The sequence below is a fragment of the Cetorhinus maximus genome, chromosome 14, assembly GCF_964194155.1.
Source record: "Cetorhinus maximus chromosome 14, sCetMax3.hap1.1, whole genome shotgun sequence".
Lineage (NCBI taxonomy): Eukaryota > Metazoa > Chordata > Chondrichthyes > Lamniformes > Cetorhinidae > Cetorhinus > Cetorhinus maximus.
Window position 1 is genome coordinate 22,790,984 of NC_135892.1, and position 19,628 is coordinate 22,810,611.

At 41.2% G+C, this 19,628-nt stretch overlaps 1 protein-coding gene across 4 annotated transcripts in view; it reads right to left on the reverse strand.

Moving 5' to 3' along the window:
* atl2 (atlastin GTPase 2) overlaps positions 1-18,404 on the reverse strand; it is an 83,177-nt gene extending 64,773 nt beyond the window's left edge. For 2 of the 4 annotated variants that reach the window (XM_078556656.1, XM_078556657.1), the window contains exon 1: positions 16,846-17,003. In XM_078556656.1, coding sequence (XP_078412782.1) covers positions 16,846-16,927 — 82 coding nt within the window. In that variant the 5' untranslated portion in view covers positions 16,928-17,003. Of the gene's footprint in view, positions 1-16,407; positions 16,547-16,845; positions 17,004-18,223 lie in introns of those variants that run through there. The other 2 variants (XM_078556659.1, XM_078556658.1) reach the window with 2 other exon arrangements.
* Between the last annotated feature and the right edge of the window lie 1,224 nt (positions 18,405-19,628).

Below are 19,628 nucleotides of genomic sequence, written 5' to 3' on the forward strand. Positions count from 1 at the left end.
AAGTTGCTTGACTTAAACAGTAAACATAAGTCTAAAACAGAAAATGCTAGAAATACTCAGCGGGGCTGGCAGGATCTTCGGAGGGAGAAACAAAGGTCAGTGACCTTTCAACTGTTCAGATGAAAACAATGTTTTGATACATATAACTTCATGGGTAGTGGTGGAAGATGTTTAATCTCCAAACTTCATTCTGAAAACACTAAAATCTAATCTTGGTACTCTAATGACATGGCCAAGGCAAACCTCAAAAGCATTTTGCTTGTAATAATAAAACTTTAATCCATTCAACCAATAAATGATTTAATCCTTCTCGCATTTACTCCAGCTCCATTACAGATGAACTGAAGAGCCAGAAACATTCAATTTTAGAATTCCAAGAACACCGTGTACGGAAACATTCCAAAAGTAACAGGAGAAACAGGCAAAGCAGAAATCCCAATTTACTTTACCGTAATACTGCAAAAGAAAATGAAGAGCTTAGATTTATAAAGCAACTTTCCCAACCTCAGAACATCACAAAGTGCTTTAGAGATAACAAAGCACTTTTGAAGCAGTCACGGTTAATGTCACAAATGTAGCAACCTATTTGCCCAAAGCGAAGTCCCTCAAACAGCAACATGACGACGAACAAATAATCTGTTTAAGAGGTGTAGGTTGAGGGGTGAATATTAGCCATGGCAGCAAAATTTCCCAGCTCCTCTTCAATGTTGTGCTTGGAGATCTTTAAGCTCAAGGAGCAGAATTATTGGGGGAAAATGTTCAGCCTAACATTTAGAAGTATGGAAGTTGATAGATCAAGTACTTCAAGTAAAAATCTCAAATCCTTACATTCAGTTATATTCTTGAAGGTTGTACATCTTGGAAAAATAGTCGGGGGACGTGGCACTAAATGAAAATGTAAACACTGCTTCAATACTTTTTCAAGAACTGAATGAATGAAAATTATATGACCCCAAAACAGAATTGCTAAAAAAAAGACCAGTTTTCACTTGAAGTGATACCATTGCTATTCCAATTACAAGTAATGCAGAGAGGTACAATCATGATATTCCGAAAGGAGTGATAAGAAAGTTAGCAGCCCATAGGCAAATTAAAACACAGCATATTGAAAAATTGACATTTTTCACAAAGTCTGCTACACAAAACGTTAAAAATAAGCATCAATTCTAAATCCTCATTTCATCACAAGCATTTGTAACATATCATCAAGTACCACATAAGACTGGTTAATAAAATTGATGCCCATGAGATTAAAAGGGCAGTTACAATATGGATACAAAATTGGTTAATAAGAACAGAAAACATGATTATGGCGTTGTTGTTCAGAATGGAATGGGGTAACAGCGATCTCCCCAGGGGTCATTGTTGGAACAACTGCCCCTAACAAGATACACAAATGACTTGGGCTTGGACATATATGGTATAATTTCAAAGTTTGCAGACGACACAAAACTCAGGATAGGGAGACAAATGACGACAACTTCTTTCAACATTATAAAATTTCCCATGGCTATTTCCAGTAGTGTTACAAAGCAAAATTTGTCACCAAGCCACATAAGGCAATTAAGGGCAGATGGCTGAAAAGGTAAGCAATGTCTTAAAAGGAAGAAAGAGAAGCAGAGATTTGGGTAGATTTAGGGAGGAAATTCCAAAGCTTAGAGCCTGGCAGCTTAAGGCACAGTCACCAATAGTGGAGCAATTAAAATTGGGGATGCTCAAGAGACCTGAATTAGACGAGCGCAGATAACAGAGTTGTGGGACTGGAGAAGATTACAAAGATAGGGAGCGAAGTCATGGAGGTGTTTGAAATAAAAAGAATATTAAAATCACAGCAATGCTTAACTGGGTGCCGATGTAGCTCAGCGATTACAAGGGTGATGGAGGAATAGGATTTGGCATGAGTAAGGACAGGGACAGCTGAGGTTTGCATGATCGCAAGTTTATGAAGGATAAAATGTGGGAGGCAGGCCAGGAATGCATTGGAAGAGTCATGTCTAGACGGAACAAAGGCATGGATGAGGGTTTCAACAGATGAGCTGAGACAAGGTTGGCAGTCAGGTGATGTTACAAAGTTGGAAGCAGATGATCTTGGTGATGGCACAGATAGGTGGACAGAAGCTCACCTCAGGATCAAATATTACACCGAGGTTGCAAACATTCTGGTTCAGCCTCAGGCCATTTCCAAGGAGAGTAATGGAGTCAATAGCTAGGGAGCAGGTCTTGTGGCAGAGAACAAAGACAACAGCTTTGGTCTTCCAAGGCCCTAAGCTCTGGAATCCCACCTTAAACCTCTACCTCAGTCTTGTTTTCCTCCTTTAAGACACTCCCCTAAAACCCAACTCTTTGACCAAGCTTTTGGTCACCAGACCTAATACCACCTTCTGTGGCTCAGACTCGTACTTTGTTTTGTATTGTTCCTGTGAAACATTTGACATTAAACCTTCATAAATACAAACTGCTGTTATATACATAAGAACTTTGAATCACTAACCGACTTCTCTAAACATATAATGGCAGTTACAACCTCCAAACTAATTTAAGCTACTTTCCTAAAATTCACATTTTGCATGGCTTTGCAAGGTTTACTAGAACAAAATTACAAATGGAATGCTCCATGTCTTCTGTCAATGCCATTATTTATGCTAATTTTCAATGATGATGTCATGTTCAACTTTCCTTGCTGGCCAATAAAGCTAATCAGATTTAGAGAATACAGGGATTATAGGGCACAAGTAAAGAAAAGACCTATTACCCAGTACTTTATAACCAAGAAATCAAATTTGGCACGAAGTTAATCAAAACTGTCCCCAAACCCTAAACCCACACTGCTCAGAGCCAGAGAGAGACATTCAGGCCAAAGATGCACAACAATCTGAAAGGGGCCTCTCGTCAGACCTCTGCATATGCACAGTTATGGGCTGCAAGTCGTGGTGCCGTCAGAAGAATCGTGCATGTGAGAATTTCAAAATTCAGCAGATCCTGGGGAGTGTCAGCCAGTGCGGACGGCCATAGGGAGTGCTGGGCAGTATTTATGGGGGTCACCACCTGCTCCTCCTCACCCCATCGCCTCCTTCCTTTCCACGGGAAAACGCTCTCAGGGAATCCCCCATCAATGCTTGCTTATTTAATAGCTATTGTGGCTGCCATATGCTTTCTTCAGGCTTTATGGATGGCAGACAGTTTTCACACGAAACCTAATGATTTGCTATCGCACTTTGTTCCAGACAACTCTAATTATTCCTTGCAAAAAAGCACTTTTTTCAAACTAACTGGTTATATGAATTCCGGTTCCAAGCAGCTGAGATTCATCCCAGCATGCTGGTACCCAAGAAGGACAGAGTGCACTGTCTTGACATAAATCTGTGTCTTTCCTTTATGTATAATTTAAATAACTCATAACGGAGGAGTACAAGTTAATACAGTTTTGCATTTCTTTCTGAGTGCCTGTTAAAAGGACGCTGCCTCTCAGCTGTGATGATCTCAGCAGCACCACCTTTGGTCCTGGCTGCTGCCTACTCACGCACTTCAAACGATGTCACAGAGCAACATGCTCGAACTACACACGTTCAGGGCATGCACGGCATTGGCAGGAAATGCAGTCCTATTCGACCATGGAGCTATTCCTATGCTTTGTGACATTCACACACCGTGTTCAATCCCTCTTTCCTCACCCCACAGCTCACATTTCAGCACAACATCCAACAAATTCACACGTCAATACATTGCACTGGCAGCCAGGGGAAGGCAAACTGCACAGGTACATTTCCCTCTGCTAGAATCAAAAGGGAAGCCTAATTTCTTCTTGCTGTTGTGTTTGTAAGCTCAGTCGCATTGTGTTCTTTTAAAATGTTTACAGCACGATCACGCTCAAATGCACCTCTGCAGGGGCAGAGGTCAGAAAAGGAATTAAAAGAGCAGAATTCCATGGCCACAAAGTCTGAATTCTGTCAAATGGTGGAAATTCTTCATCCCTGCACCAGCTGGGTGATGGAGGTGGTGTTGGAGGCAGGTGGTGAGACACAGGACAAGGAGGGATATTGTATCCTTGTTACAGACACACAGGACATCATTTGTGACTTTAGCAAAAGCTGATATGGTACTGTGGCTGTGACAAAAGCAAGATTTGGGGCAACTAGGAACATGGAGCTCCAGGAAAGATAAGCATGGGTTTAGAGATGATAGGTTCAAGGGCTTTGGAAAGGAAAGGGAGTTTAGAGATGGGGGCAGTAGCTTGCATGGACAGTGGGCTCAAGGGTTAATTTCGTGGAGAGGCGAGGAAGAAAGAAAATTTAAAGGAGAGAGGAACAGTACCTCAAGGCAAAACTGAGTTGTTAAGGACATCAGCTAACATGGAGACCATGAAATGAAGCAGCAATAGGATTGAGGAAGCAGGAGGTGGGTCTCATGAACAAGGTGAGGTCAGAGAGGGCATATGGGGAGATAGGAAAGAAACTAAAGATGCACGTTGAGGGCCAGGGAAGAGATTGCTTTAGAGAAAGTTTGGCCCAGTGGGCTAGTGGGAGGAGGGAAGCAGCAGAGGCACCAGCTTGTCTCAACCTTAGTGACAAAGAAGTCCTTTGTTTGTTACAGTTGCAGCTGTAGGAGACATAGGGGAGTGTTTAAGTTGGCTTACAGTAGGGTTAAGTAGTCAGGGGTGGAAGGATTATATTGGCATTCCCAGGTGACCCTGGAATAGTGAACAATTTTAACAGATCTCAGCAGGATCCCATAGTACTTTATATGGTCCTGCCAGATCTGCCTGTGAACAGCAAGACCAGTTAGCCACCCAGTGGCTACAGGTGTGCAAATCAGCAGCTGCAGAAAGGTTGTGGTGAATAGAGAGCCTATGATTAGATAATTGGGATTTTGAAAGGGCTGTTGTAAGTGAATTGGGGGATAACTTCTTTTTTCCCCTCCACAATCAGACATAGACTGGGTTGGGATAGGGGTGGAGAATGATACAAAGAGGACAGTAACAGATTTCAAGGGGACATTATAGATTGGAAAAATGGCAGACACATGGCAGATGAAATTCAATGTAGAAAAGTGTGAAATGAACTATTCTAGTAGGAAGAATCAGCAGGAGCAATATAAACTAAACAGCAACAATTTTGGAGATGGTGCAGGAACAGAAGCTCCTGGGGGAGCAAATCTGTGAAGGTGGCAGGCCAAGTTGAGAAGGCTGTTCCAAAGTACGGAGGATCCTTGGCTGTATAAAAAGAGGCAGAGAGTACAAAAGCAAGGACATTATGCTAAACCTTTATCTTATTGGTTTAGACCTCAGCTGGTGTAGCGCATCCAATTCTGGGCACCACACTTGTCAAGTGTCAAGGCCTTTGGTGAGAGGGCAGAGGAGATATACTGGAATTCCAAAGATGTGGGACTTCAGTGAAATGGTCACTCAAGAAGCTGGGGTTGGTCTTGCCAGAATGTAAATGTTAAGGGGAAATCTAAGAGGAGGTACAGTACTTCAAATTTGAAAACCGGTAATGTCCGAAAACCGGACTGTTTTTTTTAAGCTAGCCATGCAAGAATTTTTAAGTGCTATTAAGTAAGTGAAAACACATAGTGACCTGTTCAGCGAGTTGCTACATGGACGGGGCAGCATGCCAAGTAGTCATCTGCTTTGCACGACATTTACCATGCACCGAGTGATCAGAGTAACCCTTGACCCCACCCAACCAAGCTCAAGGAGTTGCACTTCTCTGCACAATTTCCATCTGGAGTGTTTCTCCACTGCTCAAGTGACCAAAAGTGAGCTGTGGCCTTCCCAAATCACCATCCATCTTCAGTGTGGCTGCCTTAGACATAGATTTAATTGATGTCAATCTTTATCTAATTACACTACAGGTCCTGTGAAATGCTTCAGGACCTGTTTCCAAAAAAATGGCACACACGCGTCCCAAGGCTGCCAGTTTTGAGACATGTGTGTGGAGTTTTGATCAATTTAACAAGGAGAAACTATTTCCAGTGGCAACAGATAACCAGTGACTCAAATTTAAGAAAATTGGCAAATGAACCAGAGACAAGAATAAATATACACTGAGTTATGGTGATCTGGAATGCAAAATGAATAAATGGGTGGCAATGATCAAATATCTTTCAAAAGAATTGGATAAATACTTAAAGGGAAAAAAATTTGCAGGGCTACTAGGAAAAAGGACAGGAGTAAAGCTAATTGGATTACTCCTAAGAGCTGGTATAGGCTTGATGGCCAAATGGCCTTTCTGTGCTATATCATTCTATGATTCCGCGGCTGCAAGTTGAGCAAGCCAAATAGAAATCGCCATGCCACAGGATTTAACCGTCATCAATAAGAAGCTCTGGCTAAACCAAAGTAATGTTCCACATAAATCTAACTTAAATGTGCTCTATTTCACTGCTGCGGTTTTACTAATTCCCACCAGGTGCCTTTGACATCTCAACATGTTTTAGCACTACAATACAAGGAGCTTTATGCTCACAGCCACAAAGTAGAAACAGCAAAATTAGTTTCAACAGACAATCCAGATGGCTGTCAAACACATCAGTCTAAACTGCTTTTAAACCCAATCCATTAAACATTTGGCTGGCTAAATAAAAGTTAAGACAAAATTTTAGTAAATGTCTCAAAAAAGAAACTTTCTAATGAGTAGATGCATAATGTTAATAGTTAGAGTACTGCATGCAGTGTTGGAGACATGATAGAAAGGATATCAAAGCAAAGCATACGCAGATTCATCAGAAAAAGACAAGACACAGTAACTACTTCCACTCGATGCAAAGCAAAGCTCTTTGATACATTTATGCCCAGCCTCTTCAGCCTACCATTGACATATTTGACTTCCTACACCACTCATTCTTATGGTATCCAAGATTGCCAGCAACACTATAGTTGGTACCAAATTAGCAATTTGGTTAGAGACCTTGGATTTTCAACTCCAACTGATCTTGGCATGGAGAACAGATGGTAGCACATGACTTCCAAGTTATCACACCAGCATCCGTTGTTGCCTAGAGACAAGCAAGGCATCTAAAGAGCCACTCAAAGTCAAATGAAACCTATATTAAAATTGCCAGAATAAAACTAGCAGGATGAGCTTGACAACAACGTTGAAGACGTCTCAGGTCACCGCTCAGTCTTCTACTTTCTAGAGAAAAAGAACCCCAACATGGTCAATATTGCCTGATAGTTATAACCCCTCAATTTGATACAATTCTATTATTTCTTGCATCCTCTCTAGTTTCTATGTTTGTTTTAAAAATATGGAGACAACAACTGTTTGCAATACCCCAAATATGGTCTAACCAAGGTTTTATACAAAATATCATTTTTGCTTTTAAAAAAAAATTAACCTTTTACACCTTTGTGATTTAAGTATCTGTGCTCCTATCCCATTTAGGGACTTAATTTCCAAGAGTATACAGCCTTTCTATTCTTCCTACCAAAACGTACTCACTTTCCTATTTCTTGATGCTCATCTGCCAATTACACACTCATTTTCTCTATTATGACAGCCCTCCCATCACCAGACAACCCCCCCACACACACAAATTTGGTGTCGTCTGCAAATTTTGAAATAGTATTTCAACTCTTCAGCTCAATTTATATAAATGGTGAACAGCAGTCCCAGCAGCGATCCTTGTTTAATATCACTAGCAAATCTGAGCAACCATCTTACCTATTCTGCTACTTGCTCCACAGCAATTGAAAATAAAAATAGAAAATGCTTCAAATACTCCAGGTCAGGCAGCTATGTTGAAAGAGAAACAAAGTTAATTCTTCAGATCAATGACCTTTGTCAGAACTGATGTGCCGGATATCTAAAGATCATTGACGTTAACTATTGCTCCACAGATGCTGTCTGACCTGTTGAATATTTCCAGCATTTTTCTGTTTTTATTCCATCTTCTGACCTTAGCCAGGAGTCTACAACGCAGTACATTACTGAAGGCTTTTCTAAGAGCCCCTTATCCAACCTTAGGTTACTTCTTCAAAGAATTCAATACAGTTGGTCAAGCATGATTTTATTTTGCAATCTGCACTGACCATTATATTTTCAGTTCCTAGGTGTTACTATTACATCTTTCAGCAACGATTCCATTATCTTTCCTATCACTGATGTTAAGCTAATTGGACTTATTCCATCTCCCTTTCATCTATTAGAAACACATTAGGTGTCCATTAATCCTCTGGCATTATTCCCTTTTCTAAGAAATGTTTATATATATGTAATTGTGCCTCTATGTCTCCCCTAACATTTAATGTGCATGAATGCTGGCCATCTAAACAAGCAGTTTTAAGCCAAGTTTGATTAGTTTTTAAATTCTCACTCCACCAACACCAGCCCCCCCAACCCCCATCAGAACAATAGCATAATAGAGTAAAAACAAACATTGCTGGAAATAGGCAGCACATGCAGAGAGAAATAGGGTAAACTTTTTACGTCAATGACCTTTCATCAGGTTTAGTCCAGGCACAAATATTTGAAATGGAAACAGTTGTCACAACTGTTACAAGTTCCTCCACCTTAGCAGTTCTCCAATTACAAGACCAAGCTTAAGATCTGGATCTCAACTGGTTTGAAACGTCTGTGGGTTAAGTTGAGTACTATGTTTATGTTTTGCTGATTTATTCTTGCTTCTGTACAATTTTAATTCTTACAAAGTTCAATTAGCAGTTTCTAGGCAGAGCTATAATTATGGTATTTTTCACATTCAAGAGAGCGGATGAACATAGTAGACAGGCTTTGATATTTCCAATGTATAACCTGACATTTGAAACATTCATTGTTCGGCTTGCAGCTCAGTAAGAGACTCCAACTGTAATATACAATATATTTCAAAATCATCACTCATTTGACCAAACCTGCTTACTCAGATACAAGACACCAAGGTTCAAATTTAGGTTAGTCACAAGATGCACTGCTTAATTGACATATTCCAGCCAGCTGGATCAGCCAAGGGATAGCAAGCTTACTAAACAAAAAGGGATAAGAATACAAAGTTCATTGTCCACATACCCAAAAGATATGAATGCTGTAATTCTCTAGTGATTTAGCAGTATTGCACTATACTATGATTTCACTCCCTCTATCACCCCGCCAATCTCAACACTTCAGGTTGCAATCTTACTTTGAAGTTATTGCAAGCTGAATCTGGCACATCAAGCAGAAATGTCAAAGGTGAGGGAAGGGCCCTAAACATTTGGAGCAAAGAACAAACGTTTAAAGAATCAAAAACGTTTACCTAAATAGAAACTAATCAAATACTGGGACTATAATATTAGCAAATTATTTTTGGAGATTGTATATTAATCAAATTTACTAAAATATGGTGCTATGAATTGATTTCAACACTGTGGCTTTGAGAATGGACAGTGTAACATTTAAAAAGAGATGAGAGGGCAATTCATAAGAAAATTGACCATAGTGCTACTGATTGTGAAACTTTCAATTAGGGTGGTCTCATATGGTAAAATACTGTAGGGCTGCTGACATCAGTGGACTATTTGCGATTTTATAATATAGTTAAAACACTCAATCTCTTCCGTATAGACTCATTTTACTCAATAACACGTCGCTACCTGATGTAAAACATTTAAGTTTGTAAAAAGTTGCATTCCTGCAGCAAAAAACTCCCATAATATATTCTGGCTTCCTGCTGCTATATAGGGAATTCTGGGATGCACACGTTTTCCCCCAATTTTCATTGTACCAAATTATAAAACAACTGTGAAAAACCAGAGTTCTAAGTACACAAGCCCATTATAAAATGAAAAATGAGAAAACTTTCCCCTCAAAAATACTTAAGAACTATCAAAAATAGCCTCCATTCCAACATGGATGATTAAATTTTAGAAAGAACCTCAGCGCATGGCAAATTAGGTTTGAGGATCTAGTTTTTCCTAATGTTAGTGTATAGGAACCAAAACCTATTAACCCAAATTTCAACAGCCTTTCCTGGGATTTCATGCAAAATATTTCCTTAAACCTGGGAATTTAAAGCCAATTAACAATTTTCTCACAATTTTATTGCCACCTCAGGTTAAGTGGGATCAAGCTCACTTAAAAAAAATCTATAGGGCAAGACTATGTAGACTGTACTAAAGAATGCAACTGGCAATTCTAGAATTAGAATTATGTGCCGATTGTTGTGAGCCTTCATCGGATAACCTATATTTCACAGTAGAAAATATTGAAGTGATTACTGGACATCTAGGATTCAAAGATGCACCTGTAATAGGGGAATTTTGAGGGTCTTGAAATAACGCAAGGCTTCAGATGCAAATATTATGTAAATTAGTCAAAGTTATGGTACCCAAAAAAATGTAAAAACCGGGATCAGCTTAGTAGTTCAATTTGCGTAAGATATCTGCTAGTGATTTGAAGCACACGTGAAAAGATGGGGGCCAAAAGTCCTTAAAATCCTTCTAAACAAATTACCGGTTAATCAATCATTTGAAACGTTATTTCTTTACTTCTGGATACAGTGCAAAAGTTTCAGTCTCATCAATAAACAACTAACTTTACCAAAGTCTGCCCCATGAAAACTCAAAATATTGGTTAAATTATTCACATAAATCATGATGCACCTCCAAGATAACTGTTCGTTGCTTCAAAGTACTTAGTATATCTAACAGCTCCGAGCTACATCAAATGTTGGAAAAAATTCAGAGGTACACTAAGACACAAAATACTTTTCTTTCCTCCCCCACCACAGAAAAATTTTGCCTCAACTTATTTTCTTCATTCTTGCAGAGTTCATGAACAGAAATGTTTCATTTGTTCATGCAACAAAATCCATCAAAATCAACTAATCTATCAGTGTACAAAACAGAAAATGCTGCAAATACAAAGATTATCTACAGAGAGATGTGGATGAAGAGCTCCATCTCAACATTTGTCTTTCACTTGCACATTTCAATCCATGTTTAAATTCTGACTAATTTTGAAAGTAAAGATTTATAAAGTTTGACAGCAATGCCATTTTACTTCAATCCATTGTCGCAAACTTTGTAACGAAGGGCTTGTGAGATTTTCATAAATCTCATTGAAAGTGTAAAACAACTCCACAGTGATTATGAACTTCTCTTCTGCAGTTGGATTATGTCTGGACAGCACTTTGGGATATATTACATTATGCTGGTGGGTGATGAATTAAGAACACAAAACTTAAGTATACTAGCTCCAATTGGATTCTCAGAACACCAAGCCTGGTGACAACACTGAAATAAACAGAACAGCTGTAATATAGAAATGTTTGATCTGCAGGCAGTGCTGTGACAACTGTAATTTGAAAGTACAAACATTAAGTAGAACCATCACAACTCTAGGGTGCTTGAATCTGAGGACAGTGGTAACAGAATTTTGTTTCTGCTAAAGGAGATCAACAGCATTAATTTTAAATGCTTCTCATTCACATGCTTGCTACAAAAAATACAAAAAGCCTCAGCTTTCAACAGTGCTACCAATACCAAAATCACACCTGTTCAAAAACCAGCAGCCTGAACTCCAATTTTCAAAGTACGTTTACCTTCGTCAGCGCAGTAACCTTCAAATGTCAATAAGGTTTTTATTTTTCAGTCTCACTCCCTTGCCATCCCCCCTTAAAAAGTAGCCTTTCATGCAGGAGACTATTTCCCCAGATGCTGATAAGCCACTTACGCCACAAACCAAAGACATTTTCCATCAGGAAAATGCTGAACAGTTTCAAAAGATTCAAGTGTACCATAATGCAGCATTGACTCCAGCACTCTATTTTTTGCTTGTATGACAAGATCCAATGGCACATAGATACACAAAACTATGATTGCTTTTTTGCAAATCAGGTCACTTATACAGTAAAATCTCTTATCTGGCATGCTCAGGGCATGGGTGATGCTGGTTAATCAAAAATGCTGGTCAACAGGGAGATACATTATTCCCACACAAAACAAGGTGCGGTATACCTTTATTCAGGCACAATAACCAAAACTGACCCAATAATTTAAGAATTTTAATGCAGAACCCAAAAACAACTTTTCATATTTACAATCTATTGTTCTTGTTTAGTTTCCTTTTAAAGAATGCATTATCGGAACAGTGAAAGCGATCGGCTTAAAAATACATTGGGCGGTCAGAAATTCCATTTACTAGTGCCGGATAACACAAGTTTATAGTACTTGGTATCCAGCCACAATCACATCTATCAGGTATATTCTTCTCGTTGGGGCAGGGGAGCCTTGGAAAACAAGGTGTTTGCATCCCATGCAGCACTCAAGCATCCTTACTCCAATTACGTAGCTACCACAAATCACATCGGCTCCAGTAATCTACTCAACTGCCTCGTGCTGGTTTGCAAATCTCCATTTCCATCAAATCTCTCATCTCTTACTGGTCCCCGATATAATGCTCGTCTTGATGGCCTCAAATTTAAGGGTGACAGGCAGAAGTGCAAGTTCAACTGGCCCAATTGTCTGTTGCATGATCAAACGTGACCAGACAAATTATTATTCATCCTGAGGGCAGCCATCATAAACTTAGTCTTCCAACGACTTCCACTCCATCGGTCCTCAGCACTTGTCACCCGACTGCACTAGCTCCTGGGCTTTTTTCAATGCTGGAAACTGTTGCGGTTTGCCCATGCCCCCAATCCAACCCTTCCCATCCATAGTCAACTTCAACTGACTCCAAAACACTAGCTTCTCCATCTCTCAAAATCACTGCCATAAGAATTACTCGCTCCTATGACTCCCTTCCAATCTAGTTCCTACCTACTCCACCTAATACACAGCAACAGTTAACTTAGAAAGGGGACACTTGGTATGCTCCCTTATACATCTTAACCAAAAGACCCGTAGTCTATGACACATTCATTCCATGACCACTACTGCAACCTTCCATCATGCTCCTACACTTTGAATTCTTTCCTAAACCAATCCACTTGCCATATCTCTTCCAATCCTCTAAAATCTAATTAAGGACAACCTGTGACTACTCTTGTTACCCTCTCCCAAAATTATTTTCTGCAACCTTCTACCCTTTGAAACGTTCATGATACAGTATTAAAAATGGATATTTATGAAAGTCCAAGTTGAGCAAATAGCTATTCAAAACATTAACAAAATCCAACAATCCTACAAGTGTGAAATACTTTTCAAAAATCAATGTTTTTTTTTGGGGAAGTGCTGCACTGGCTTATATTTTGTGAATCAACAATACATCAAAAATTCCTCTGAACATTCTGCACCAATTAACTCACCTCCTGACTCCCTGAATGCTGTCCACCATCTACAAGGCACAAGTCAGGAGTGTGATGGAATACTCCACTTTCCTGAATGAGTGCAGCTTCAACAACACTCAAAAAGCTCCACACCATCTAGGACAAAGCCTACTTTCCATCACCCCATCTTTAAACATTCTCTTCCTCTAAGATCAATGCAAAGTGGCAGCTGTGAGTACTGTCTACAAAATGCACTGGAGCAACTCGCCAAGAGCACTTGCCAAACCTACAGCCGCATGCAAGCTTCCCTCCACGTCACAGACCATCTTGACATGGAACTATATCGCCGTTCCTTCTCTGTCGCTGGGTTAAAGTCCCAGAATTCCCTCCCTAATGGCACTGTGGGCGTACCTATACCATATGAACTGCAGCAGTTCAAGGCTCATCACCATTATCCCAAGGGCAAATAGGGGTGGGCAAAAGCTGGCCTTGCCACAAACACTCACATTTGATGCTTGAAAAAAAAACCCCTATAATCCTCATGGCAAGTTACGCAGCAGAATTATTAGAGGTCAGTCACATTGCATCCTGTAATGGACGCTTCGACAGCATCAGCAAAGGCCTGCTACAAGTCATCTGCATGCTTGGTCACAGTTGTGCAAAGCTGAGGGAGATAGAAAACAAAGCAGAACAACTTGAAAGGAAGGATTCATAGCTAAAAAGCTTGCCATTTCAATTTTAACGAGAAGACCATTCATATTTAAACAGTACTGTTGTTTCAGTTGGATTGTACTATACAAAAAAATTCAAACACAATGGCTTCCTAATTTCTAGAATTGTGTAATAGCATTGACGGGGAAGGTATTCCTGGGATAGGGAAGTGAACAAAAAAGGATTTTCACTTCTGGAGAGCACCTATGAGAGAACTTCTGGTGATTACAGGATGCACGTCACCCACAAATAGCTCACTCACATACATTGACTAGGACATATACCAGCACTTGAAAAACATACAGAACTGCTATTAGCAACTACAGAAAAATAGTTCAACAGGTCACATTCAGGAGATAAGGAGAAAATTTTAATAACAGCCAATATATATCATAACTTCATAAAAGGGATTTATTTCATTTTCTTTTGCACCAAGTAGACATGAACTATTAGGATTTTGATACAATGATCTGGACCTTATCAAGGGTCTACTCATTAGAAGACAATTTTCACATAAAAAAATTCAACCAACAAAAAGCTACGCCACCAAACTGGCTGACACCCAGCTGTAATGACCATCCAAATCACTAGGAATAAAGTCCACATAAACACTTGAAAGCATGCGTTAAATGTCAAGGGCATCAATAACCTTATCTGACGTAGTTATGCAAAATGTTCTGCAGGTGGTTAATTACTAGTATTAGACCTGTACTTTTTTGCTTCAATTTTGCACTTTTCTAAAATTTTGAAAGCATTTAACATCATTTATGATTTTGGGCCATCATTCCAACTCCTATTAGCAGCCTCACTCAAGTCTCGAGAAAAAAGGCATCATACCATAAAACACTGCCATCGGAATTCACCAAGGCTCCTTAGACACCTTCCAAACCCACAACTACTACCTAGAAGGACAAGGGCAGCAGATAGACGGGAACACCATTGCTTGGAAGTCCCCCTCCAAGCCACTCACCATCCCGACTTGGAAATATATCACCATTCCTTCACTGTTGCAGAGACAAAATCCTGGAACTCCCTTCCTAAAAGCACTGCAGGTGAACCTACACCACATGGGCCGCAGCAGTTCAAGAAGGCAGCTCACCACCAGCTTCTCAAGGGCAAGTAGGGATGGGCAATAAATGTTGACCCAGCCAACGAAGCCCACATCCCATGAATGAATAAAACTCATAGGCAAGCCTTTCGTTTCGATCAATGGTGGTCCCAGCTGTCGATCACAGACTTGAAATAACATTTAGTTAACGGTCCCGAGTCCTTCACTAGAAATGCCGGAGATCTGAGGCCAAATGGATGCTAACAAAACAAAAAATAGAACCGCCGCACGTTGCTACTCAAAGGCCACGACTGGATTTCTACAAGATTTGCTTTCCTTGCACAAGTTCAGAAATCACAATCGATCAAAAATGTGGCGACACCTAAACTTTCGTGAAACGAGATGATAAATGTCCCAGCTTCCAGCTCCTAAACGTTCCTCGCAGTCAAGTCCTTCCCTTCAGGCCACCGTTAAAGTAACAACAGGCGTCCTGCTCTCGGCTCACGTCAAAACAGGCTGGGGATGAAAACACTTTTGTTCCCTCCCCCACCAAGATGCCCTTGTTGTCTCTTTGCAATGGGTCTGCCGTGCTGTTATATAACCTTCTCCCCGAGAAGCTCGAAACGTGCAACTGGAGCGCTGGAGGGGAGGAGACCTGGAAGGTGAAGCAGCAGCAGCAGCGAGCGCCCCCCCCCCCAGACCGGTGACAGAACGCGAACCCTCTCCTTCCACGCGCCACCACGGAGAAGGCAAGAGCCGCAAAAGAGGTCAATCCTCAGGCAGGGCTTGGAGATGAGGGGAGGTCAGAGTGCAAGGCGTGTTGCAAAGTGGGAATTAGACCCGGTCAAATTGAACTTTACCCCCGCCCCGCCCCCCAAAAAAACCCACAGCACGTGAGGCTTTCCCAACACATGAGCGGAGAAATACCACCCCACCCACCCACCCCGACCAAAGGAACCTGACACTTCTCAACAATGCAGGCTGATCGACTTCTCTCACTACAAGTGTTAATGCCGGGAGGACGCGGCACCTCCAAAACACACACCACCAATTCATTTTACTTCCGCTGATTCTCTTTCCTCCCTATCCCCCCCCGACCCCCAACCCAACCCCACAACCCCAACTAAACCAGTCATAAAGGAGTTTGTTTACACTCCGACCGCGGCTGATGTATAAAGAGGATTATGTAAAAGAAAACGTTGAAACATTGAAAATCCCGATTGCAGGAATGCGCGCCAGTAACGCAGGGGCCGTTGCCCATGACATCTGCGGCTCTCCGTACCTGCTGTTTATTTAAAATTGGGAAAGTAAACGGTTTTTCTTTATTCGATCCTGAACCGCCCGACCCCGGGCAACCTAATGAGCGACCCCCCCCCCCCCCCCCCAAAAGGATGTGACCAAATTTTAAAACTTCTTCCTCGTTTAAAATCTTGGTGCGCGTCCCCCCCCCAATCATATTGCCTCACCGGCTCTCCGTCCCAGAGACCGCCTGAGCCGCATCTCCTCGGATTTCTCTGCCGCTTTCAACAGCATCTTATCCCAACGCCCAGATACATTGGCCCCAAGAGCGATTCTCCGCCCTGAGTGAAACCGCCTCACAGCGCGTGCGCGGGGGGGGGGGGGGGGGACACACACCACAGATCACTCCGCGCCTAACCCACCGTCTTCTCCCCACCACGCCTGCGCGGTAGCATAAGCGCGGCGGTGGGGGGAGGATGTCAAATCCTCCTCCGCCGCTTTCCTTTCACGCGAGCAGTTTCTCAGCCGCGCGGCGCTATTCAAATTCTTCCAAACGAACTTTTACCGGACGCAACGATAGTGGAGGCCGGCGGATTCCTCCCGCAAGCCGACATTCCCAGAACACGATTAAACGTAAAGGATATATTCAATGGATGGGTTGTTACCTTCGTTGGTGGTATCACCTTCAACGTCGTCGCCGCCACGACGACAGATTTGTGACCCTCTCCACTCACTGCCTGCCGCCATCTTTGATAGTTTAAATCGAGCAAGTGACTGACGTCAAAGGCTGACAGCGACTCTTTTATCAACGCGGCTCTGCTGGGGGTGAGGGGCGGGGCGGGGAGGGGAGGACCTCGAAGTGTGGCGCTACAGGGTCCTAGCGCCCGACTTGTTCAGTGCTTCGAATCACGGTTCGAAATTCCATGAATAGGAGGGTAGAGGGTGAAAAAGACCCCAAAAAAATTACACTGCAATAAGATCAGCTTTCGGCATCGAACGGAAGAACCAATCATAAAAACATGAATTGATTTGGCAAAAAATGCAAGCTAATTTAACCAAATTTTCAGAATATTTAGGCACCATTCAAAGAGGTCATTTCTCAGATCAAAAATGAATGTGCTCGCCACTCCTAAGTGAATGGCAATTGGTCGGTGTGACGGAAACTGCAGCGCTTCAAACGCACAACTGAAGTGAAATATATAAGAATCACGCGATCAACAGACGCTAATATCTACACACACACATATATATATTTACCATATGAAAGCTAAGTTTCTATACCACGTCTGTCATAATGCACATTTGTCTATAGAACTAAATGCGTGAAAAACTGAAAAGCTCCTAAGGTGAAATAAAGTTTTTTTTTGCGAAACAATAACGTCGCCGCGAACATATTTTGTTCTGTCTTTTTCAAAACTTTTCTTCGTCGCCTTTATTCAGGAGAAAACTGCTATTTCGTCCAAATTGCAATATTGAATAGGAAAAACATGTGGTGCGTTCATGTGACATCCAGAGCTGCTACTTCCCAAAAAAGGGACATTCCTTCAGAGGCGTATCGTAAACTCATTTAAAGATATAGCCCCTTTTGTTTTTATGTTCGTGAAGCATGAAAGTAGGTCACGTTTTAAGTCAAAATCTATCTCATTCCAAACGTAGAGAATTTACAAAAACAAAATACTGTGGATGCTAGAAGTCTAATATAAAAATAGAAAATGTTGGACATGCTTAGCAGGGCGGACTATCTGTGGAGATAGAAACAGTTCTCACTTTAGGTCAATGACCTTCATCAAAATGTGAAAGAATTAAAGGTGTAACAGGTTTTAAGCATGTACAGAACCAGGGAAAAGACATAGTGGTGAGGGGGTGGGGTAACAAAAGGTATACAGCAGAAGAGATTAAACCCAAGGATGAAAGTGCAAGCAGGGATGGTTATGGAACAAGTAGGGGAACAAAAGATGGATCTAAAAGAGATGTAAATGGAAATAGCAGAATCATCACCAATAGCTGCCATCCAGAAATAAAAAAGGGGACAGAGGTTATAACCTGAAATTGTTGAACTCAATGTTGAGTCCGGAAGGCTGTATAGTGTTTAATTGAAAGATGAGGTGAAGTTCCTCAAGCTAATGTTGAGCTTCACCAGAACAGTGTAGGATGCCAAGCACAGAGGGGTGATATCACTCCCACCCTGACATCTGAGCATTTTCAGCATTTTCTGTGGCGGTCCCTTAGAGGTAGAAACAGGAGAAATTATCATGGGCAATGAAGAAAAGGCAAAAATGTTAAACAAATATTTTGTGCCTGTCTTCAAAGTAGGCAACACAAATTACTGTAGATTGTGACATACAAGTTGACCCAGTGTTTTTGGATGCCAAAATGCATGTTTAGAACTATGTTTGGTGTACAAATCAACTTCCCCACCCTGCCCATTTTTCAGCTAATGCATTTCTCAGGCTATATTTGCATTAGGAGTCAGCGTCAATTTTTCCCACTCAGAAGTACATATTTAGGGTTATACTCACCTTAAATGTCAGCGCATAGAATCAAGCAGGGATGAGGTTTCCTAAAGCAAATAAAAATAAAATAAAAATTTTTAAATTTAATTTATAACAGCTCTCTGTTCATGTGACAGGGTTTTATTACATTTTTAAGTTCTTTATTTTTTTTATAACTCTTTATCTCCCTGAGGCAGCTCTGTGCCTCAGGGAGATTATCAAATGTGCACTTGAGTGCATGCGCAAAGTTTGGTGCTCACCCTGCCCACTCTCCTCCCCCTGCCTGTGCAGGCAACGCTGAGCGCTACTGCTCGTGTTTCATGCTGGGTGGGCCTTAATTGGCCCACCAACATGAAATCGCCTTCCAGCCCTGATCGCAGGCAGCAGGCGGCTTCCCAACTGCCCCCACTGAGCCTGTCCAACAAGGGCAAGATTCTGCCCTTTGGGTTACTGCTGCCTTGGTGAAGGTTTACCTGAGAGTGATTAATTACTCCCCAAATTAATCAGATGATTTGTTTAAAAGTTATTATGGTAGTAATTTGTAGACATGTATTTAATTTGTTGTTAAATTAATAAATGTTTAATTTAGTTTTATATAAAAAAACTTTTTAGAGGCTCAGCGGTCTTATTCCTGAATTCAAAACTGCATCTCAGACATACCAATTGAAAATATAGGTTATGACAGTTGTTCAAGTTTCCCTCTGGGACTTAAACAACTCGGCCTTTTCCAACTGCTGTGTCATAACAGCAGGAAAATGGAGTTGAGGTAGAAGATCAGCCATGATCATACAGAATGGCAGAGCAGGCTTGAGGGGTCAAATGGCATACTCCTGTTCCTTTTTATTATGTTCTTATTCATAGGAAAACTAAATTTACAACCTCCTTTCATGGTAAAGGGTTGGGAAGTTAACCCTGTAAATTGAAGTCTGTGTGGGAAGGAGAGAGTAATTCCTTCA